This window comes from Equus asinus, chromosome 15 (genome assembly GCF_041296235.1).
Source record: "Equus asinus isolate D_3611 breed Donkey chromosome 15, EquAss-T2T_v2, whole genome shotgun sequence".
Lineage (NCBI taxonomy): Eukaryota > Metazoa > Chordata > Mammalia > Perissodactyla > Equidae > Equus > Equus asinus.
This window is the reverse complement of record NC_091804.1, coordinates 20,974,924-20,997,892: the sequence shown is the minus strand read 5'-3', so window position 1 is coordinate 20,997,892 and position 22,969 is coordinate 20,974,924. Positions and strand designations below refer to the sequence as shown.

At 52.0% G+C, this 22,969-nt stretch overlaps 1 protein-coding gene across 2 annotated transcripts; it reads right to left on the bottom strand.

The window, feature by feature from the left end:
* Positions 1 to 1,191: 1,191 nt before the first annotated feature.
* PDYN (prodynorphin) lies at positions 1,192 to 16,878 on the bottom strand. 2 transcript variants are annotated; one of them, XM_070485675.1, is made up of 4 exons: positions 15,900 to 16,645; positions 14,617 to 14,662; positions 4,785 to 4,929; positions 1,202 to 3,407 (listed from the first exon to the last, which is right to left on the bottom strand). In XM_070485675.1, the coding sequence occupies exons 3-4, from the start codon at positions 4,911 to 4,913 to the stop codon at positions 2,766 to 2,768; spliced, it is 771 nt and encodes a 256-aa protein (XP_070341776.1). In that variant the 5' UTR covers positions 4,914 to 4,929; positions 14,617 to 14,662; positions 15,900 to 16,645; the 3' UTR covers positions 1,202 to 2,765. The 2 variants fall into 2 exon arrangements, with proteins under 2 accessions (XP_014685742.1, XP_070341776.1); XM_014830256.3 differs by lacking the exon at positions 14,617 to 14,662 and having other exon boundaries at positions 1,192 to 3,407; positions 15,900 to 16,878.
* Positions 16,879 to 22,969: the final 6,091 nt, after the last annotated feature.

Genomic DNA, 22,969 nt, shown 5'->3' with positions numbered 1-22,969 from the left:
TCAAGTAGATTTAAATTTGTTATGAATGTGTCACTTTGACACAGGGTAGGTGGTTGGAGGAGGTAATCCCAACCTTAGGTTCCTTCCAACTTGGTGATCCTATGAATGTCAAGACTAGAATATTCCTCAAGAAAGATTTCCTGAATACCCTGGGAAAATTCCTCCCCTACCCCTATTATCCATTATTACTAAATCCCAATTGTTGCCTTCACAACAATTACCAATATTTTAAATTTTATTTAACTTCTAATTTACTTAATTTTATTTCCAGTTTTAGGTTCATATTTTTGTTTACTTGTTTATTTCTGTCTCCCCCACAAGACTAAGTTCGATAAGAGCTGGGACCTTGTCCGTTTTATTTTCCTGTACCTCCAGCACCTGGCCAAAGGCGTACACACAGTAGGCCTTCAATTAGTACTTTGTTGAATGCGTGAGAGAAAGAGTGAGGCTTCCCTGGACGTGTGTTTTCTACGGAGTCAGTCAGAAAGCCAGAGTCCAAAGAGAACCCCTGAGATCTGGAGCCACTCGGTGTCTTTCACACCAACCCTATGTAGAGACATCTCATCTATGCCGTTTAGTGAAGGATGTCACTTTAGTAAAGGACACTATGGCACCCGTTCTCTAGAGTGTTCTCCATCCGTAGCACACTCACCCTCGTCTAGAACATTTCTCCCTCCCACCCTGTCATCCAGCCCAGGAGACAGCCCCTGGGAGTTCCCTGCGACTCAGACTCCCTCTGCAGCCCCTCCCAGCTCTCCCCACTGTGTTGCTGGAGGCTTGAGCTTTCCCACTGTTCCTTAAGACAATGTAGGAAGGGAAACTCATTTACTGAGTGCCTGCTATATACTAGGAGCTTTGCATCTATGAGTGCATCTAATTCCTCACAGCCACCTTACAAAGTTGGCACCATTAGTCTTTATTTTAAAGAGGAGGGAACTAAGGCTTAGAGAGGTCAGATGACTCACTCAAGGGCACACAGATCTCAATTGTAGGGTGATGACACTCTAAAGTTTGTGCTATTTCTGTTATCCTATATTTAGCTTTCTAATCTGAATGTGTGTGTGTGTGGGCATGCACGTGTGTGTATGTGTATCTGTTTTTTTCATTCCCCAGCACTCTTTTCTGCAAATGGTCTTTTCACTCTCTGGGGACTGAGGCGCACACACACACACACACACACACACACACACCCCAAGTCATCAGCATCTTTCTTTTATTTATTATACTGGAGGAGTAGGAAATAATACAGGCCTATTGAGGACTAAGCAAATTCCAAGTAATTTGCGTAAGTGGAATTTTTAAAAGCACACAAAACAACCCTAAAACAACTTATACATTTCAAAACATCATGAGAGATCTGGGGTTTGTGCAGGAAGAGGTGTGCTTGGTGGCATCTCGTACAAATTAACCAAAGCCAGGGTATTTTCTCTCTTATCCAGCCCAGGCTTCTGGATCCACAAACCAAACCGTACTTCCTAGGGACGAGTCAGCAAGAGAGACAGAGACAGAGATACGGGGGGCAGGGAGAGGGGGCTTTGATTGAAACCAAGGCATCAGGAGGTCTCTGCCTCTGATTCTGGGTTATTCGAATCAAGGGAACTCATTCAGCCTCAAGCACTTAATCATTTCATTCCTCTTTCTGGTTTTATTTTGAGATATTAAGAGGAAAGAATCATGCTGGGGGTTGAAGAGCATCTTTTTCTCTTTCTAGCTGTTGCTTCTGGATTCCCTTACCCAATGCCCACTGCATATGTTTGACCAGATGGCTTGGACTCTTGGCGGCCAATTCAGCTGCTCAAGAACATGGTTGTGCTTAACCTCATCAACTTGACTCAGCTTCAGTTCATCCTGGGGTAGGAGAGTGATACCCATCAGTTTAATTAGCTTAATGAGGGCTGAGGGAACTGGTCCACATTTTGAGTTTGTTGCACAGAGAAAATTGGTTTGCCTTGCTCCCTCCTTGATCGTTCCAGCATTCACAGGGAGAACTGCTCTCATTAACCATTTAGGAGAGGCATTTTCACGCCCTTCTCTCCGGTGAGGAGTTGGGCGCTGTCCAGGGTACCAACATGAACTGGAGTCCAGGAACTCCGCTCTTCAAGACACGTGTTTCTACGCTATGAGAAGTCAGACCACAGTAACTGACCATTCAACCCACTAGAAGACTAGTAGGAATTCCTGCTCCAATAAAAGGCAACGTTTGAGCTTTTTACCTAAAGCATGGTCTCCAAAGTGGGGTGCACAAAGAGATCCTTTGAGGTTTAGGAATAAAATGTTAGGATTCCTATTCATTTATCTGTCTTGGTTTTAACTTTCTACCATTTGTATGTATAATGATATATTTATATGCTATCTAGATGAATATACCTGCACAGCAGGGGATATGCTCATTTTCCTTCTGAGAGGGGCACGTGATCGGTAAAGTTTGGCGATCACAGATCCAGAGGGATGAAGAACAAGTCAGTCCAAATTTTTGGAATTGGGGAGTCATATGCATGGGGTGGAGGATTGATATCAAAAGCTGCTGCTGGTGGTAGTTTTAGAGGTCTGGGGTCTGAGCCAAGCACTAAGTCTACTGGACTCCATCCTTCCCCCTCACTGACCTCACACAAACACTGCACCCCAAGCAGGCTGGGTTTGGATGTTGCGTAGACAATGCTGAACTGCGCATGGAGCCGGGGGACACAGGGGAAGACGAATGAGTGCACTCCAGTCTGGAAGGGTTGAGGGGAAGCTCCTGACTCAACTCCACGATGGGGAGGGATTTATGCATCAAAAATCTCTCCGGAGTAGGCATTGGGGTCTTCCTGAGACCGAGTAACCACCTTGAACTGGCGCCGGAGAAAACCACCATAGCGCTTCTGGTTGTCCCACTTGAGCTTGGGACGGATGCGCCTCAAGAAGCCCCCATAGCGTTTATACAGGTCCTCATGGCCCACCCTATCCGCATCCACATCCCCCTCGCCAGCCACCTCTGAGCTCCTCTTGGGATATTTACGCAAAAATCCCCCATAGCGTTTGACCTGCTCCTTGGGCTCCTCCTCATCAGAATCCAGTGCTCCAGCCTCCATGGCACCATCGTTTGGCTGGGCATCTCCCATCAGCTCAGACTCCACACCCTCCCCCAGCTTGCCAGAGAGACCCCTGAGCTTCTCCACCAGGCTCCTGCTCAGAGCATTCTCCTCCGCTGGGGTGCTGAGGAGGAGTCTGTTTTCCTCCAGCTTCTTCAAGAAGGGTCCCATGCGCTTGGCCAGCTCACGATAGGGCTCTTCCAAAGTTGGCCAGCTCTCCAAATCTTCCTTGCCACTGAGCCCAAGGGTGAAGGGGCTGGGAAAAGACAGAAGGCCCTGGCATCTCTCCCACTCCTCAGCTGGCAGCAGGGTGGCCTGGCATTCCAAGGAGCAAATCTGCAAGAGATCCAAAAATACCACAGTGGTAATGTCACCCCATCAAACTGTCAAAGCACATGCACTCCCCTGCGCCAGAGAGCCCCCTGTCCAATGTCTGAGAAAAGCAAAAGTAGCTGCCATTACTAAGCCCCGGGCTGCCCACTTTAATGCTCCCAATTGTGCATACAAGTAGGTGACTTTGTGCTCGAGTGGAAGATGAGGAAACAGGCGTGGAGAGGTAAAACAGCTTTTCCAAGGAAACATGGCTACAAGTGGCAAGGCCAAAATTGGAATTAAGATCTTCCCATAGTGCTCTGCTGTGCTCACCCTTCCTCTTCCACTTCTGACTCCAGAGGGAGTAGTTGGTTCTCCCAACCTTTCCTGAGTGTGAAGGATGCTGCAAACACTTTACAGAGAGGGACGGAAGCAATGCAGAATGGTGGAAAGAACTCATGCAAGGGGACGTTTGAGGGTTCATCAAAACTGGGGGGACAATACTATCTCCTTCATAAGAGCGTTGGGTGATTTCAAACATGACGATGATGACGATGATCATGATGATGACCATGATGACAATTTTGTACAATACTGGACTTGGACCCAGGCAGTCCAATGCCACGAGTCCTTGTGCTTAATCACTGTGCTCTTCTGAGACCACGTTTGGGCAGCTCCTGGCACTCTGTGTGCATCTCTATGAAGAGTGGCTAGAATTGTATACTTAATATTTTGCATCGTCATCTCACGGAATTGCCCTCATTTTGTGGATGAAGAAACTGAGAGGGGGTTCCAGGGTCATGGAACTAGAAAGTGGCTTAACCAAAGCCTGTGTTCTGTCCACGAAACCCTTGGTACCTCTACTCCAGCCTATCTGTTGTCACAGGAGAGGCACATGGGGGAGTGTGACACAAAGCAAAGCCAACAAGGCTGGACCAAGAGATGCCAAGACCTAGGAGAGGGGTCAAGGCTTGGATCCTGTCAACCAGATCAGGGGTGGTGGAAAGAGCTCCATCCATGGGAGTGATTAGATTTGCAGGTGCCATCAGCCTGGTGGTGAGAAGCCCTGAGGAGCTACTCCAGGGCTGCCGATTCCCAAAGTCAGCACCACCTGATGGATAATGCTCTTTGTTGCCAGGCATCAGGCTCCCTGGAAACCAGAGTGTCTGTCCCAGATTGGAGTGAGCCCGTGGTGGTGAGGTCTGGGGTGGGGATGGGAGTAGCAAAACAGCAGCCCCTGGTGCCCAGGCTGACCACAGGGCAGGACATGACCTGCCCAGGTGGGACAAGTCTACAGGACAGGCACACAGCTCCTTTCCCTCTCCGGGCTCCTCACACAGATGGTGCTGTTCACACGCAGGCCCCAGGACCTGGGCATCTAGAAGCTTGCCTGAAACCTACCAGGGGGTTGATGGGTTTGGGTCCATGTTGGGTCTTCACAGCACACAAAGAGCAGCCGGACAGGCAGTCCGCTGTGGCGGAGGGGAGCACGAGGAGGCAAGCGGCCAGCACCAGCCCCTGCCACGCCATTCTGTCTTAGCTCTTCCTGCCGGGAAGGGAGAAAGAGAAGACAATGAAATCTGTGAGCACCGACTCTGTGGGGGTCTCCTGAGCCTGCAGCGTCATCTCGGCAGCTTCTGCCAGCAGCACCACAAGGCAAACATGCTCGTTCCCATTCTGCAGTCGAGAAAACAGAGGTCCCGAGAGGTGCCATGGGTGCCCAAGGCTAAGGGTCAAGGAAGAGAATTAACACATGCTGAGCACCTACTCTGTGCTAGGAGCTTCCCCACAGCATTCACGTTCAGTCTGCAGAACAGCTCTTAGGATGGGTTGTGCTATTTTCATTGGGCAGATGGGGAAGTTGAGGCTCAGAGAGGGGAAGTGACTGCCCGCACAGCTAGGCAGTGGACAAGCCAGGACTTGACCTGTGGCTGACAGGCTTCAAAACCCACCTTAACCACCCACCAAGCTGAAGACATTTGGCCATCTGCTTTTCTGAGTTCTCTGAGGCTTCTGTCACCTGCCTTTGTCCCCTACTCCCCAGGCTGTCCCCAAGCCCATCCTTTCTGCTGTGAGAGGACTCTGGAATTTGTCTTTTCCACCCCAGCACTCCTCCTGACCCTGGCTATAGCTCCACCTTCACCCGCCTCCAGTTCCTTCTCTCCTGCCCTCCCTGAAATGTCCTTCTCGGTATATCAGTTCTGTGATCAGACCCACTGGACTGAGTCAGGCCTGGCCCTTCTCCTAAATGACAGGGACACCCTCAATCCCATCCCTATACCCTAATGCTTCAGCTCTGGGTTCCAACCACATCCAGCTACTTGCAATTCCCCTAAAGAATGTATCAGGCCTGGTTCTACCTCTGGGCCTTTGCACATGCTGTTCCCTCTGCTTGGAAAACCCTCCTTCTCCTCTTCTGTTACCTGTCATTTAGGTCCTAGCTAAGACATCGCCTCCTCCAGGCATCTTTCCCTGATCTCCTAGGCTGGATGGGCTGCTCCTCCTTTCTATTCTCCCAGAAACTTGTGCCTCCTCCATCAAAATATCCCACTAATTGGTAATTCTCTACGTGAGTCTTCAGACTTTGGCTCCATGAAGGCAGGAGCTGTGCCTTGTTTCCATTTCTGAAATACTCTCTGTTCCTCAAACATGCCAAGCCTGCTCCTGCCTCAGAGCCTTTGCCCTTTCTCCTCCTCCCGCTGCACTGCTCTGACCTCAGATTTTCACATGGCTCGCTCCTTCTTGTAATCAAATGAATTAAATGTCACATCCCCAGGGAGGCGTCTGCTGACCGCTGTGTTCACAGCAGCCTCCTGCGTCTCTCTGGCTTTGCCCTGCTATGTGGCACAGAGCGCTCACCGCCTCGTGCAGTCCTGTTTACCGGATGTTTGCTGGTGTTGTTTGTTATCATCGCCCCCACCAGAAAGCTAGCTCCTTAAGGGCACAGGCCATACCTGTGTCTCCTCCTGTGTCCTCGCACCCAGAATCCTGACTGGCATACAGCAGGCACTCAGTAAGCACTAATGCTCACAAATAGCCTGTTAAAAGCTGTCCCTTTCACAGTCAACTTCTTATAAACCAATTATCAAGACTCAAAGCTGTTCAAATGGGGGGTAGTGCATTCTCCCAACTGGACATGGGGAGACCCCCTGAGACACCCCGGCCTGGGCAGGGGCCCCATGCTCTTCCCAAGCTGGTCCTTAGAGCGGACGCCTCTAACGCAGCCCTCGGGGATGGCTGTCCTTCCCCCCTCCAGTGCCCCTTCCTGCTAACTTCCCTGTTTGCTCAGGTGTTCAGGGGGCTGAGAAGACTCTGCTCCAAGACCCCAGAGCCCCACACCATACCTCAGAGCTTGGTCTCCCTCCTCAAAGCACGCAGCAGGTTCCCCACCAAAGCATGCCTAACAATGATCCCAGCCGGCATTTACGGAGCCCCCGCTGCATTTCAGGCCTTGAGCTAAGCTCCTAAGTCCATCATCTCATTTACTCCTCCCCAGCGAGGCAGGCACTTCCAGTCCAGTGGATTACCCATGCCCTACAGCAAGCGGTGATATTGGGGCTCTGTTATTGGTGCTATTGGGCAAGGCTGTTCTGTTTGACTCCCCACGTGTGCCCTCAATGACTACCATTTCTAGAATAACTTTGATTCATTAATAGCTGAACCCTCCCTGATGCCCAGAGACCCCCATGTGCAGAGTCTTGGACTTGCATATTGTTCTCAGTCCAATCGCCAACTCTCAGAGCTGGGCATCATTAGCCCCACTTTATAGATGAGAAAACTGACGCTCAGAGAGGCTTGGCAAACCTCCTGAGGTCACACAACGATTAAAGGTGAGCACTCAGGCCCACCTGCCTCTCTTGAGGCTGGGCAGGGTCTGCCACCTTAAGCAGGGAGGTTCAGAGCAGGAAACACAGGGAAGTGGACCTGTGTCCATCCCACGTCTCTGCCCTGCCCTCGGGTTTCTCTCATGCTCTATCGGCTGCTGAGCGGATTTGGGTTCCAGGCGAGTGAGCTGTGCTACTTCTGTGCAGATAAGAGGCAGGCAGCTCATGTTTTCTCTGATATCAGCGATGGCTGGGCTGGCCTGTTACAAGATTAGCAGTGAATTAACCTCTGGGGCGGGGGAGCCTACCACCCTCTAACTGCTGGCCGGAGGCCTCGCGCACAGCTTGGCTGCTAAGGTAGGAAGCCCGACCTGAGATCTGTGTCCCAGACGAAGACAGTTTTAGCATCCTTCCCCTTCCTCCGTTAACTTTGTCTTTAATAAGAACAGCTGACCTGATGGTTGTTAAGGACTTGAGATGTTCTGAGCGATTCTCATGGATGAACTCGTTTATCCTCACAGCAACTCTGTGGGGTGGGTGCTGTTGTCATGCCCACTTTACAGACAAGGAAACTGAACTAAGACACCTGCCAGGACGCCAGAGCTGGTAAGTGGCAAAGCTGGGATTGGTACCCCGGCAGGCCGGCTCTGGAGCCCTTCTCTTACCGCTGTGTACTGACCCCGCCCCTTCAATCCACCGCTCCCTGGCCTCCAGCTCTGCCCTTCAGGGGTCCGTATCTGCCTCCTCCAATCTCACCTCTGAGATGCTCTCCAACAGCAGCCAGAGGAGTCTCCCAGGCTCCCCGTGCCTTTGAGAGGAAGCCGCCCCTCAGCCACGTGCTCACGGGTTCTCCATGATGGGATGGGGCCAGCTGACATTTACTAGGGGTCACCCTGGGCTGAGCATCTTAATGTGAGGGATTCTCCTAACAACCCTGCAAGCTTGATGGTCTCCTCATTCTGCAAATGAGAAGATGGAGGCAGAGAGAGATTACGTCGCCTGTTCAAGGTATCCCCACGCATGGGCAGCACCCAGCCTGGGCATGAGCGCCTGACCTGGGCCTGACCAAACCACCTGCAAGTCCAAAATGAAGGCCCACTGCCCCAGCTTCCAAGCTTTAGTACAAGGGGTTTCCTCTGCCTGAAACACATTTCTCACCCCCCCATCCACTCCCATCTCCCTTTGACCCGGCTAACTCTTATTTGTTCAAAACTCAGCCTTGGTTGCCTCCCCCAGGAAGTCTGTCTGAATTAGGCCCCTCTGCTGAGCTCTCAGAATCCCCTTGCCAGCTCTATCACATAATCGCCTCTTACTTCCTGAGTCCCCTGCCAGGTGGTAGTTTGCAAGTGCAAAGTCCCTGAGGTGAGTGTGTTGTGTATTTGAGGGTGACAGGGAGCCCAGGGCGGATGAAGATAATGAAGGGAGGAGACTGGGGTAGAAAAAGCAGAACGGTGGACAGTGGCTGGATAGCGTGGGCCTCCCAGGCTGAGGTTAAAGAGTTTGCATTTCATTCTAAGGTGATGGGGAGACTGAGGAAGGTTGAGTGATTTGTGAATGAATGAATGAAAGAATGGTGTCCCTGCTCTGAATACAGGGCTGGAATGAGAGCAGGAGCTCCACACAAGTTTGTCCAGTGAACAACAGGCAACCCCTTGACCTCTTGGAAGCCCAGTTTACACTTTTCTGCATCACACCTTTATGCCCCCAGAGAAACCTCAAGGTCTGCAGGTTGTCTAAAACCAACACCTGCTACAGGAATTTCAGCAAATGTCAATGAAGCCAGGAGAGGGGTGAGAGGAGGGAAGAGGAAGTAAGAGAAGAGGGGAGGCAGCAGGAATTGGGGGGGATATGAGGGAGGGGGAAACTGAGGCAGAGAAAGAGAGCAGAGTGACAGGGGAGGGGGAAGGGGGAGAAGGAGGAAGTGAGAAACAGTCCGAAGGGAGATGGAGGGAGAGAAGGAAGGGGGAAAGGAGGGAGAAAGACTAAAGCGGAGAGATGGAGAGACAGAAGGAGGGATAGAGACAACGAGGGGGAGACACAGAAGGAAGAAAGCCTGAGGGCAGAGGGAGAGGCAGAAGGAAGGGACCAGCCGTCACTTGCTGAATATTAGGGACTGTATGCTGAGGCTTTAACCTTTTTTCTGGCTTGCTACAGGTGGTGCTCACGAGCTATGGCTCCTTGACACGATAAGGGCTCAGCCCTGAATCACCATCTTCAGGCACAGTGACTTCAGCCTCTCACCCCCACACCCCCGCCCCCCTCCGCGCCCTGGCCTTAGGGGGTCCCCCAGGAAGGAGGGCCAGGACGCGGACTCTGAGGGGATGGGGCCCACAGCAGGGGGCAGCCCAGCGAGGCCCTTCTGAGGACAGGGACAGAGCTGTGCAGGCGAGCAGGACCCAGGCCTCTGGCTCCCTCCTCCGCAGCCCTGCACACGGCGAATGTCCGTCCAGAGGTTGCAAACTGTTCGCCTGCAGGACAAGCTGAGCGGGTGGGCACAAGCGTTTGGACTTGCACAAAGATTTTTTAAAAATTTTGTTGCCAATATTTTAAAACTGAGAGATTTTTACATTTAAAAAAGTCTCAATTTCCCACTTGTCTCCAAAAGATCAAAGGCCTTGAAAACATCAGGCTTGCATTCGAATTGGCAATAGTCACAGAGAGATGCCTGTGGCCCTGTCACCACTGTCCCCACCAGCAGCTTCTCTCATGTCCGTCCATGCCGAGCGCCTGACAGACATTTGAGTTTGCGACATCTGAATGGCCTCCTCCATCACTGGGGAGTGCAGCAGGGGGTGGGAGGGGTACAGCATGTGACAGAGGAGAGGTGAGACCTCCAATCCCCTCCTGACCCAGAAGCAGGATCACCAAGTGGTTAGTGATGTGGATTCAAATGCCAGCCACCACTTATCACTGGTTTGGGAAAATTATTTAACTTTGCCGTGTCTCGTTTTCTTAGTTCTAAAATGGGGCTGATAATAAGGCTTCAGAGGGTTGGTGTAGGAATTAAATGAGACCACGTATAGAGCACGTGGCACGGTGCCTGGCACACAGTAGGTGCTTTAAATAGTAGAGTAGGAAGGCTCCATTCCAATCTTACGTGGGCTCTGGGAGATGGGAAAAGAAAAGGGCAAAAAGGAACGACAACATAGGGCCTGGAACACAGGGGGAACCCAAAAAGAGTTGTCAAATGAATTAACTGCCTTATGTGGAGGGCCTACTGTGTGTCAGGCGGGGCTGAGTGCTCCTCATTCATGGTCCCATCAATCCAACGAGAGCCACCACCCCTCAAGAGCCTACTGGATGCCAGGCTGTGCTCCTGTCATTCTAATCCTCTCAACAACCCAGTGGTGAGGGTGTGTATACCCGCTGCACAGAGGACAAGCTGAGGCTGGTTCAGGAGAAGCTGCTTACCAAGTTCACGTGGCTCGCAAATGGGAGGGTCAGGTTTCCGACCAGATCTCTCTGGGTTAAAAGGTGACTCTAATAGAGACACATCAGCCCTGAGATTTCCTTAAGCAATCCTGTTTCCTTCCTTTTGTAAGATAAATAAATTACTGAGCCTTGTCAGATGGGTCCCAGGGGGAGCATCTCCGCCTTTGCTACTGGGATTTGCTTGGAAGCCGCACATCAGAGATAGCCCTGCCTGCTCCTCATCTCTGATTTGGGACGAGCTGAGGAGAAAAGGAACTCGGCCGTTCACGGGTGTGGGAAGTGGAAACAGAGCCTACTTGGTGAGTTCGAGGGGCAGCCCCAGGCATAGCCGCCCCAGTGGAGGGCTTGTGTGGTCTGTGATGGGGAGGGGCCTCTTTCACACACCTGGTGGGCCAGGGGGCCTCCTGCGGGCCCTCCCAGAGAAAACCCTCTGCACTTGCAAGCTTATGAAGCACTTCCTCAGCCCCCACCTCCTGGCACTTTGAGACAGCCCAGTGAGGGCGGCTCCGCTGGCAGCTGGGGGCTTGATTCCCCTCAGACTCCATCATCACAGGATCCAGTTCCTTACGCTAAAGCTCTTTCTCCATATGCACACATCCTGCCGTTTCTGTTTCTCTGGAGAACCCTGATGGATACGACACGTGTCCCGTCTGTTTACACTAAGTCTATGCAACAGAAACACAATTGAGTGTTGACACAGGGACTGTATGGGCCGGAATGCCAAAAAGATTGACTATCTGACCCTTCACAGAGAAAGTTTGCTGACCTCTGCCTTCATCATTTTTATAACCATTTTCTAATTCTAATTATTCTAATCATTTTGAAGCTCATTTTCTTGGGACAATCAGAGGGGAATCACCCCCAGCTCCAAGCCTCCTTCTTCCCATCTGTAAATGGGCTCAGCATCCTTTAAAGGCCAGCGCATAGTGGGTCCTTTTTCATCCAGGGCCCAGAGTTCCTTGAAAGGGAAGGGACTGCTTGCCCTCTTACCTCCTCTTGATGATATTTCTATATTATAGTCGGAGGGCTCGCAGAAGCAGCAAGCACTTTTATTTAAAAAGCCAGCATGGAATAATAATGGCTTGATTTAACATCGCAATTATCTCTCAGAGCATTTTATCGCATGTGATTATTCCTATTTGACAGAAGAGGAAATGGGAAAAGGTAGGAATGAAGTCACTTGTTTAAGGTCACATCATGAGTCAGGAGGGAAATGGAGACAGAGCTGGGGCCTCCCACACGCGGGCGGTGACCGTGACTCGCACTGAGGAGATGGCGTCCTCAATGACCTTCCAACGACACACTCACACAGCCAACAGCACTGCCCCACTGCTCTGGGCCAGGCCTGGGGCCTCCCGTGGCCCCTGTGGGGCAGGCGCTATTATCACAGGCTCAGCTTCCAGGTCAGAAGAGTGCGGACTGAGTGACAGAGCAGCCCCAAGGTCCCAAGCACGCGCACGGCGGAGCTGGGATCCTCTGAGCCCACAGCATCCCCTGTGTAAGGCACAGCCACGGGGCCAAGCTCACTGCTCTGCATTTAATCTCAGTTATTGCGTTTTCACCCTCTGGAGAACCCAGTAGCCTGGGCACTATTAGCCCTATTTTCTAGATAGGGAAACAGAGGCTCAGAGAAACAAAATGACTGAGTCAAGGCCAAGAGGCAAGGACACAGCAGAAGCAGGCCTAAAAGTCAGTCTGAGCCTCCGCCCCACAAACCATGCCTGGGGTTCAGCCATGCGTTAAACGCCCAGTGGACGCCCCCTCCCCAACTCTCGCGTTCCTGAAGATGAGCCTATTTCAGGAGTTCTATTGCACTTGAAAATACATCAAGTTCATCTCTGTGGGTCTCCGGTGGGCTGGCAAATGGAGACTCCGAAAACTGGAGAAACTATGTCCTTGTCAGGCCTTTAGCATCATTAACAAAGAATGGATCATCAACTGGGGGGGGGTGGGGCGGGGGGCTCGGGCTCTGAATGGAAAGTGAACCCACCATTTAGTCCAGCAAGAATTGAAACACAGAACACAGGATGAGGGCCCACGGGGAGGGCGGCCACTTCTCTCAGGCCGTTCGTTGTGCGGACACCAGAGGAGAGACGGCCCTTCCATGACCGTCACAGTAGGTCATTAAGTGTGGGGTTAAAAGAATGTTTTTCAAGAGCAGGATTCACATGGAATCCCCACCCTTTGTCATTTGTTGTAATTAAGGGATGGGGAGAAAGGCGGAGGAGGGTGGAACAGAGAGAGATGGAAATGAAGAGATACAGAAAAAGACAGACAGACGGCGGGGCAGAGTGGGGGTGCAAAAAGAGCAGCAGAGATGTGACTTGCATACACAGAGCAAGAGATAAAGACACCTAGAAAAGCACCGAGTGAGACGACGGCCCCTGTGGGAAAAGAAAATAAAGATGAGAACTAGAGATGGAGTGACGGCGAATGAGAATGAAGGGGAGAGAGTATAAGAAAGAGGAAGAGGAGGCGAGGAGAGGGAAAAAGAAGGGGGAAGGGACCAAAATGAGAGAGAGAAGGCAGGAGAGAGAGTGGGCTTGGATGCAGGAGGCTGACCTCCTGTGAGTCACAAACACCAATTCTCTGCTCCTGCCAGGGGACCAGAGACCCCACCACATAGTAACTGTTCAGTAAACCCTTGTCAGGTTAAATTGAACTGTCCAGTAATAGATCAAGGGACCAAATGATGACAGACAAATTGCCTCCTGGTGAATATGCCTGCAGCGACCACTCTGGCACATGGGACAGCTGGATGGCCTCAGGGAGAAGCCTCCTGAGCCAGGGGATGGCCACCATGGATCTGGGCCATTGACCATCCCGCCAGGAGCATCAATCTGAACCCAGGCTGGGAGAGATTAACAAGGTCCAACTTCAGAGGACCCAGGGCCACCTCTCCATCTCCAGGGCCTGATCCTGGGCTTGCCTGGTTGTCTCCAGCAACGTATACTGCCCGCCACAATGGCCAGCTCTGTCCCAGTGAAATCGTTTTGGCCGTTTGTCAGACTCAGTGAGATCAACCAACATTTACGGGCTGAGATGAGGGAAACAGGGAGAGGAATCAGCTAGCTGACCGCATTTTCTCAGACATGCGTTGAAATCAAACCACCAACTATTGATCCTGCTTAGAATGATGGAAGACATCTAATAAATATAGCAGGTGTGCAAGAATGAACCAAGGAGGGGAGTTAGGGAGGATCGATCGAGAAGAGACTTCACGGTCCCGGGGCGGCAGATGAAGAAATAAAGTCTTCTGTTGGTGTGGAGAGAATGGGACGGGGAGGGGAGAGGAGTGGCAGCCCCACAAACAGAAACAGTAGATGTTCGATCCTATTTCCTGGACATTGCGCACAGCATGATGGAGCAGGACATCAAGGACTTTATAAAAGATTGGGGGGAGAGGGAGGGGCCCAACTCTGCCACCTCGAACTTGAACAGTCATACTAGCATTTACTGAGTACCTACTAAAAGCCAAGCACATTACAGTATCCCATAGGAGTCTCACAATAACGTCAGGAAGCGAATATTATTATTATCCTTATTGTACAGGTGAGGATATTAATGCTCAGAGAAGGACAGCTGCTGTCCCAAAATCACACAGCAAATGAGTGGTGGGATCGGTGATTTGAACCCAGCACCATCTCGGGTGTTGTGAGACACATATTCAGATGATATATGGAAAACTCCTGGCTCCCAGGAGTTACCTCAGCACCCTAATCTCTTTCCATATGCTTTAAGGGGATTGCATTTCTCAAACAGCCCTGGTGCCGGTCCCTTTGACTGCTCTGCTAAAAGGTGCTGGATTCCACGTGCTGGGTTCCTCAGGAGCCGCTGCTGGAACATCCCACTCCAAGCTGCCAGCGGAGACACAGGATTCTCCTGACACCCATCACACCTCTAGCTCCTCTGGGGCAAAGCAGTGGGCTTGAGATCCCGTCAGCAAATGCAAACCTCCCCCGGGCAGCATAACTCACTGCAACAGCTCCCCCACGCAGATCTCAAAGGCCGGAGATAAACGACCTGCAAAAATAGAACAAAAGGCTAGGTGGGGTGGGCTCGGGGGAGAAGGTGAGGGGAAAAGAGAAGCCAGAGGCAGCGCAGGAGGGGACGGGTGGGGGCAGAAAATGAAGAGAAGAGGGCTGACATTCTGAAACATGTTGCAATAGATCCTGAGGGAATGCCTGTCAAATTAGAGAAGCCTTGTGTATTTTCCCAACCCTTGGAAGAGAGATGGTAATGAAGACTTTCTGTCTGTGGGAGGGGAGTTGAAATCAGATCCGATAAGCTGAAGACCTCGTTTCCCCTGGGAAGCTTGGAGGCTTAATTAAGGAATGTTTATAAAGCTTGGAGAGCTATTCCAGATAAAAGATACCCAGGGAAAAGGACGAGGTCGCAGAATTTACTATTCAACCTCGGAGTCATCGGCAGGTTTTTTTCTGAAGCTCACCGGCTTTTTTGCTAGAGTCAAACTTCGAGATTCTATAATACTTTCTGTGACCGTGGATGTCTTTATATAACGGCTGCCCCCTCTGAGCCTCTCCCCTGCCGAACTTAGACTCCTCTGGAATTTACACGAAAGCAACAAGTCCTTTCAAAGTAACACTGACAAGAAAAATCCTGCTCAGCCTGGGTCTCCTGGCCTGTTGTCACTCTCTTTCGCCATTCCCTCCCAAAAAAACCACCCCAAACTTCATTTCTGTGTAAAATCGCGTCAAAGGAAGCCACTCCAACCAGCACCCTGTCAGCAATTAAACGCGACCCAAAAAGAATGAAAAGGCTGAACTTGGTCGTCTGTTGATGTGCATGGCGCGTGGGGAAAGCCTGAGCCCTGAATCTCGTTAATGTCCCCAAGCCTGTGCTCTAAGTCCAGTGAGAATCAGGGCCTTTTAAATCACACTGATCAACTCAACCTCTCACTTCTTCCACCCAGTCGTCCCATTCCCGCACGGGAACCACTATGTGGCAGGTGGCAAGGGGAAGAAGACCCTGGAGCTGACACCGAGGGGTGGTCCTCTGGGGAGACAGCCACCCACCTGTGTAAGCCAGGGCTGCGGGGAGAGGGAAATTCCAAAGAGCAGTCCATCTCCCACTGACCTGGCTTTTGTAAACCAGCCTCCTGGCTGTAACTACTTCTCCCGGATAATCAGACTCAGACCTGAAACCTCCCCAGCCCGAGCTCTGTTGCCTCCAGGTCTGGAGGACCAGGAAGAACAAACAGAGCCCAGAGAGAGGATGCCGGTGCCCCTCTGGTTTTTACCTGCGTTCTTCTTTCTCCCTGGGCAGCTTCTGGCCGAGCAGGTCGGATGGTGGTGGCAGGAGGCCGGTCCAAGACTCAGGGGCCTCACTGACTCCGGCTCAGAAGGAGGTGCCCAAGAGGCAGCTGTGAGCACCACCAAAGCCCCTTTGAATGGCAGTTCTGGTGCCTCACCCCCCTTTTATGGACGAGAGCCTCCCCCTGTTGCTCAGCCCCTGCTGAGCACAGGCTGCTCGGAGCCAATGGGGAAGGAGCACCGAGCAGTCTGAGGCGCAGACCCCCGGGCCCTTCAACTTGAACTCCCTGGGCCCGACACAATAGGCTTCGTGACAGGGGATGTGGAGGAGGAAGGCAGCCCTGCCGGGAGGGGGGTGGATCCTGGGTGCAGAGCTGTTTGTCACTTGAAATCCGGCCACTTCAGTTTTCGATGCGTTCCCTGGAGAGTGTCACAGAAAAAAAGAGAGAGAGGTAGGGAAGGACAGAGACGGAAAGAGTGAGAGAGAGACAGACAGACAGATACAGAGACAGATGGAGACAGGCAGAGAGAGAGACAGAGACAGAGATAGAAGGAATGTGTTAGACCAATAGAGAGACAGATGGAGACAGGCAGAGAGATAGAGAGTCAGACAGATACGGAGACAGAGAGGCAAACAGATAGAGACAGATGGAAATAGAGAGAGAGAAGAGACAGAGAGACAGCCAAACAGAAAGATTCAGAGAGGATCAGAAACAAAGACAATGCCAGAAAGCTAGGGAGGGATCCAGACAATGGAGGGGAGAGGGAATCAGAACAACAGAGAGACACAAAGAGGGTGCCAAGAGTGTCAGAGACGAGGAGACCCAAAGAGACACAGAGAAACAGAGAGAGTCAGAGGAAGAAAGATAAGGAAACCCAAAAAGAAGGCAGTTAGACTCTAACCCACGCAGACAGAGACAAACAGACATGACCCTGGGTCGTGTGCCTGGCAGTCTGTGTGTGGCTGCTGTGCGCACGTGCTGGGATGTTTTTGTGCGTACACTTGCCTGCACCAACAGTCAGCTCTGGTACATGCCTGAGCCGGTGCCAGGCACAAGCAGTGCTGGCAGAAGCACAGCCTTCCCCGGCAGCCAGGAGCTGCCGTTTACTTTTCTCTGGCGGCAATACAAAAGGCATATCATGAAATCCCCCTCAAAGCATGGGCTGCGATGTGCCTTTGCACACGCTCTGGGTGGGGGCATACCCGCCTCATGTGTCCCTCGGGCTATGCCAGCAGCAGCTTGAAGGCTGCACTGTTCATGGCTACAAATACCTTCCAGAACGTGGGGGTCTCTGAGTTTGGAAGAGAACATGCTTCTCTCCTCAGTCACCAGCAGGCGAGCAGCGGACGGTGGGAGGCCCGGCTGCGTCAGAAGTCTGGCAGGGGCTGCCCACATCCTGGGCACCTATGCTGCACCGGGCCATCAGCCAGGGTTGTCGGGTTTAATCTTCGTGGCCTGGCCCGGTAGTGAACATCATCCCCATCTTGCAGATGAGGAACAAGAGGCTGGAGACCTGAGAAACCTGCCCAAGACATGCAGCACGTCCACCATCGAGCTAGGATCCAAACCCAGGTTCTCTGACTTGAACTCCTGCTCCTCCCTCACCCGTCCTTGGGCACGAAGCCTCGAATCTGCCCACATGAGGGGAGGGGGCCGGGAGCCTCCTTCTCCGGGACCGTCTCTCCACCTGTACGGGGTAGGAGAGGGCTGTGCCTAACTGTCTAAGATGTGGCTTTGAGTCCCAGCTCTGCCACTCGCCAGTGGAGACACCCTTGACTTGCTCCCAGCTTCAGCCTCGGTTCGCTCATCTGTAAAATGGGGATAACAGCATCCAGCTCACTGGTCTCTTGTGAGGGTGAAACAAGAGGATGTGGGCAGCAGCACTCCATGCAGCCAGCACTTAGTAATTGCTCTACCGTCATCTGTCCTTGTGATTAATCTCATCATTCCCGCTCAGACGCACCAGGGTTCTCTGGGCATCACCATCTCCTGCACCTGGTTCTTTACAAGGAGGAAGATGGCAGGGGCCATTTGCCGAGAGCCTGCTGTTTCAGACACTTGCTCCTGTTTCACTGTATCCTCGCAACAAGCAAACGGGTGGCGTGGCTATCACAGCGCATCCTCAAACCCATAAGGCAACTGAAGCTCGGGGAGCCCCAGCCACTCCAGGAGGAGGGAGCTGCTGAACCCAGTCCGTTGGGCCCCAAAGCTCAGCTGCCACGTCCTCCCTTCCAGCCTTGAGATGAGGTGCCCCTGCTCCCTTCCACAGAGGACTCCGGGATCCGAGCCTTGCTTGCTTGCTCTCTCCTCCTTGTCCCTGTTCCCAGGTAGCACGCTGGGTCTGACAGGAAGATGCAGACAACTTCAGGTGCCTGGGTGGGAGCCCCCGGGCCCAGTTCTGATGGCCATGGGCCTGGGTCACCCCTCAGGCTGGCTTCCTGCCTGGTGACCCAGAGGACTTGGGTGGGGTCTGTCCATTGCCACCCTGGGAATCTGGGAGCCCGGGGCTGGACTTTGTCTCCACTCCCAAGGCCAAATCCTCACCCCGGTTGCTCTCTATCCTCCTTATTCTTCACCTCCTCCTCCTCCTCACCTCTACCTCTGTAAGCTCTTGGTAATAACCTTGGAATAGACAAAGGCTCTAGGAGATGGGGTATCTATTTGTGGAAGTCAGCAGGCACTAAAAGAAGAGAGGAGTTGGGGCCTCTCTGGGCTGTTGTTCATCATGGAAAGAAGGAAGGACAGCGAGGGTGGGGATGCTGCAGAGAATGTGGCTTTGAGCCATTAATGTTTAACATCCTTCACCCCCAGTCTACGGTCAGCCTCAAGAGCAAATGGTTCATTCTTTTACTTTTTCTTTCCTTCTACAACAGCCTTTACACACACACGCAGGAAGGCCAGCAATAGCTTTCTCCCTTAGTCCTGGAGAAGCTTGCCCCGGAGCTCACCCCTCTCCTGTGCTCAGGGATGTTCGTCACATCATGGCCCCATGGGCAGGAGCACGTGGGCTGGGAAGACGTGGATGCCGTGCAGACTCACCGGGGCTCGAAACTCGATGCTCCTGGTTACTCACTGTGTGGCAACCAGGGGACACTTCACCTCCCTGAGCTCCTGAGTCACCTGAAGACAGGAGGACAACACCAGCTCCATGCAGGTGTCAGGACTCACCCTGGAGCTTTATGCTGCTCCCTTTCTGCATGACGAGTCTCTAATCCAGATCGTGGAGCGGGCAAAAAGCAAAGACTAAAGAGAAGGAAATGTTGAAAACAAACAGCCCTCAAATCATGCTGTTAGGGAGGAATAAGGAAGAACTTGGCAGAAGACAGAAAAGTAAAAAAAGAAAACCAGCGTTTCTTAAGGCCTTCCGACATGCCAGGCCCTGTTGTCAACTGTTTCTTCCGGTTATTAACACACTTGATTTCCCCAACAGCCCTGCAGTTAGATGTGAGTCGTCCCCCACTTTGCAGACAAAGAACAGAGGCTGGAAGAATGTAAGTCACTTGCACAGAGTCAGGCAGCTGGAAAATGGCAGAGCGCAGCCTGAAACCAGGCCGCGGGACTCCAGGCTTGTGCTCCAACCCAGAGCTGTGTCATGCCCCAGCTTCTCTCTGCCCTGTGTCCGTCTCATTCACATCTGTGTATTCTCTCTGTTCATTTGTAGCACCTGTAGGAAGGTAGGAGCAGGTGACACGGATCACTCGGGAGGATGTCAGTGGAATAGAGTCCCCCCTCTCTTGCTCAGCTTCCAGTCTCCTGGACCCCTGGTCATGCTGCAGTGTGCCCGGCAGGAATCTCAGGGGACCCACACCAGTTGCTGGTCGCCGGAGCCATGTCTGTGTGTGGCTGCCACAGGAACAGAGACAAGGAAGTCAGAGGCTGTGTGTAAGGTGTAGCAACGCTCAATCTCTCTCTTTCATACTTTTATGGAAATGTCGCAATGTGCCACTCTGTGCTTGGCCCTCGGAGTGAAACGCGCCACACACAATTTTGCCTCCTTTGTGCTGATGGTCCAGGTTGGGGGGCAGGTGTAGAAATGAGCGAGCTCAGCGGATGATGAGTACTGGGTTACAGGAGACCTGGGACACTGTAGGAAGACAGAAGAGGGGCTCCCCACACAGCCTGGTGGGGGGTGGGGGGAGGAGCAGAGTCAGGAGAGGTTCCTGGAGAAAGTGAGAGCCAAGCAAGAGCTGATGCCCAAGTAGAAGTCGTCCAGGCAGAGGAGACAGTTTAGGCAAAGACCTAGAGGCAAGGAGAGCTGAGAAGGATGGCAGCCTTGAGAGGAGGCATCCTCGACTCCCCTCTCTCTCGCCCCACATCCAGTTCATCAGCCGTCTTCACGGTGCTTGGCTCCATCGCCCTGGGACGGCCACCCCCCACTTCTCTCCTAGATGCCTGGACTGGCACTGCTGCCTCCTGCTTCCACGCTTACCTACTGTTGGCCCCTTGGTGGCGAGAGAGATTCTTTGAAAACTTTAACTCAGATTGTACTACACCCCTGCTGAAGACCCTCCAGAGGTGTTCATCCCACTCAGAATAAGATCCATACTCCTTACCTGTAGGACCTGCTCTCTGCCGACCTCCTGCTTCCTGCTTCCTGCTTGCTCGCTGCTCTGCAGGCTCCCCGGCTCCCTGCAGCTCCTCAAACACACCATACACGTTCCTGCTTCAGAGACTTTGCATATGCTGTGCCTTCTATCTGGAACACACCCTTCCCTCCTGTTCACTCCATCACTTTGTCTGGGTTTTGGCTTAAATGTCACTTCCTCAAACAGGTCCCTCCTGCCCACACTGTGCCCCTTCACTCCTGATCCCTCACCCAGAGACTCTGTTTATCTTCACAGCGTTGTCTGATTTCTGTCTGTTTCCCCTGGTGGAGGGTAAACTACAAAGGCGGGCACTTTGTTTTGCTCACTGCTGCGTCCCTGGCACCTGAAACAGTGCCTGGCAGATAGTAGGCACTCAGTAAACAACGGTTGAGTTAGTGACTATAAGAACTACAAGCAGCTCAGAGTGGCTGGAGCCCACAGCAAAAGGTAGGAGTGGGGAGAGCAGAGGACAGAGACCGTGCAGGACGCCCACGCCAGGTTAAGGTCCAGCATTTTACCTAAAGAGCATCTGGAGGCCAGGATGGGGTTCAACTGGTTCTCTGTGTGGATGACGAGCCCAAAGATCTAAGAAGCAAGTTATTCGATCATTTCTGTTTAGTTCATGAGCATTTCCTGATGCTCTGGGGCTGGTGATTCAGACTCAGATCCGACATGATTCCTGCCCTCAGTAAGGTCACAGCCCCGTGGGGGACACACGTAGACGCAAAAGTTACAGAGTAGATGCAAAAGCATACAATGCAAGACCCAGATGCGGCAGTGATTAACTTTGGGAATGTTCAGGAAGGTGACATCAGAGGCGGGTTTTAAGGGATGAATAGGAGTTTTGCAAGTAAACAAAGAAGGGTTGCCTAATGCACCTGCAAGAGCCAATGTCAAGGACATGGAGAAATAGGGGCCCCGTACTTTGTGGTAGGGATGTGAAACGGTGCAGCCACTGTGGAAAAAATTTTGGTGGTTCTTCAAAATGGTGGTTCTTCTTCCTCTCCTAGATATATACTCAGAGGAATTGAAAATCGGGACTCAAACAAATACTTGTGCACCGGTGTTCATAGCAGCAGCATCCACAACAGCCAAAAGGTAAAAGCAAACCAGTGTCTATCAACAGATGAACAGATAAACAAAGTGCAGGATGTTCGTACAACAGAATAGTGTTCAACCAGACAAAGGAATGAAGTTCTGATGCACACTACAACACGGGCAAGATGCTAAGTGAAATAAGCCAACAGAAAAGGACAAATATTGTGTGATTCCCCTTCTGTGAGGTTCTAGATTAGGCAAATTCACGGAGACAGAAAGTAGAATAGAGGTTACTAAGGGCCGGGAGGAGGGGGAAATGGAGAGTTATTGATGAAAGGGTACAGAATTTTTGCTTAGGATGATGAGAAAGTTCTGGAAATAGTGGTGATGGTTGCACAATGTTATGAACGTACTTAATATCTCTGAATTGTACATTTAAAAATGTTAAAATAGAGAGGCCAGAGAAGATCAGAAAGACGGTGTCTGTTTTCCTCATTGGGGAGAGCTCTCCAGCAGCAATGAGAACGCAGGCGAAAAGCAGTTGTGGTCTTCTCCTAGCCAAGAGATGCAGACAGATGCCAACGGCCAAGTTGATGGACTGGAATTGGAGAGCATTCCCATTCCCAGGAGCCAAAAATTCCCCTCTCTCCCAGTCTGCCTCAGCTGGCAGCAGGACTTTATTGCTCCAGATAATAGTTATTGTACATCTTCTTGACGCCCGTCACCGCTGAGTCATCTCCATGTATTACCTCATTTAATCCTCATAGCAAATCCCCAAAGTAGGCGTTGTTTTTGCCTTCCTCTCTCAGAAGAAGAAACTGAACTCAGAGAGGCAGTGGCTTGGCTGAGGTCACACAGCTTGTCGGTGGAATAGAGCCCTAGTGGATCTGAGTCCAAAGCCCATGCGGTGAGCTGCTCCCTCACAGAGGCAAGCTGATGCCTCAGAGCCTCAAATGCCTAAATGCCACTCGTCACTGAGAGTTGCCCTGTGCCAGGCCCAAGGCCAGGAACAAATAGACACGATCTTCAGTCAGCTCTCAGCAACCCTGTGAGGGAAACGCTGTAAGTCCCACTTTGCAGATGGAGAAACTAAGGCCCAGGGAGGTGAAACGACTTCCAGATAGCACAGCGGGTCAGTGCTGGAGCCAGGACTCGCAACAGGTCTGTCTGCTGCAGAGCGCGAGCCCCTTTCTGCCGTGGCGCCTCTGCCCCCGAGGCCCCTCTTGCTTTCCCAGCCAGCTGGAACAGGTCCTGAACGAGAATCTGACCAGCGCGGGGCAAGAAGGGACACCTGTGCCCTGAGCACCTCCTGTGTTCAGGGTCCTGAACTTCACACTCATGACCACACATCTGGAGGCCGCTCTTGTCCTCTGCCGCCAGTGGAACAGGAGGTCAGTGGTGGGAAATGTTTTTGCCCAAATGAAAAAGGGA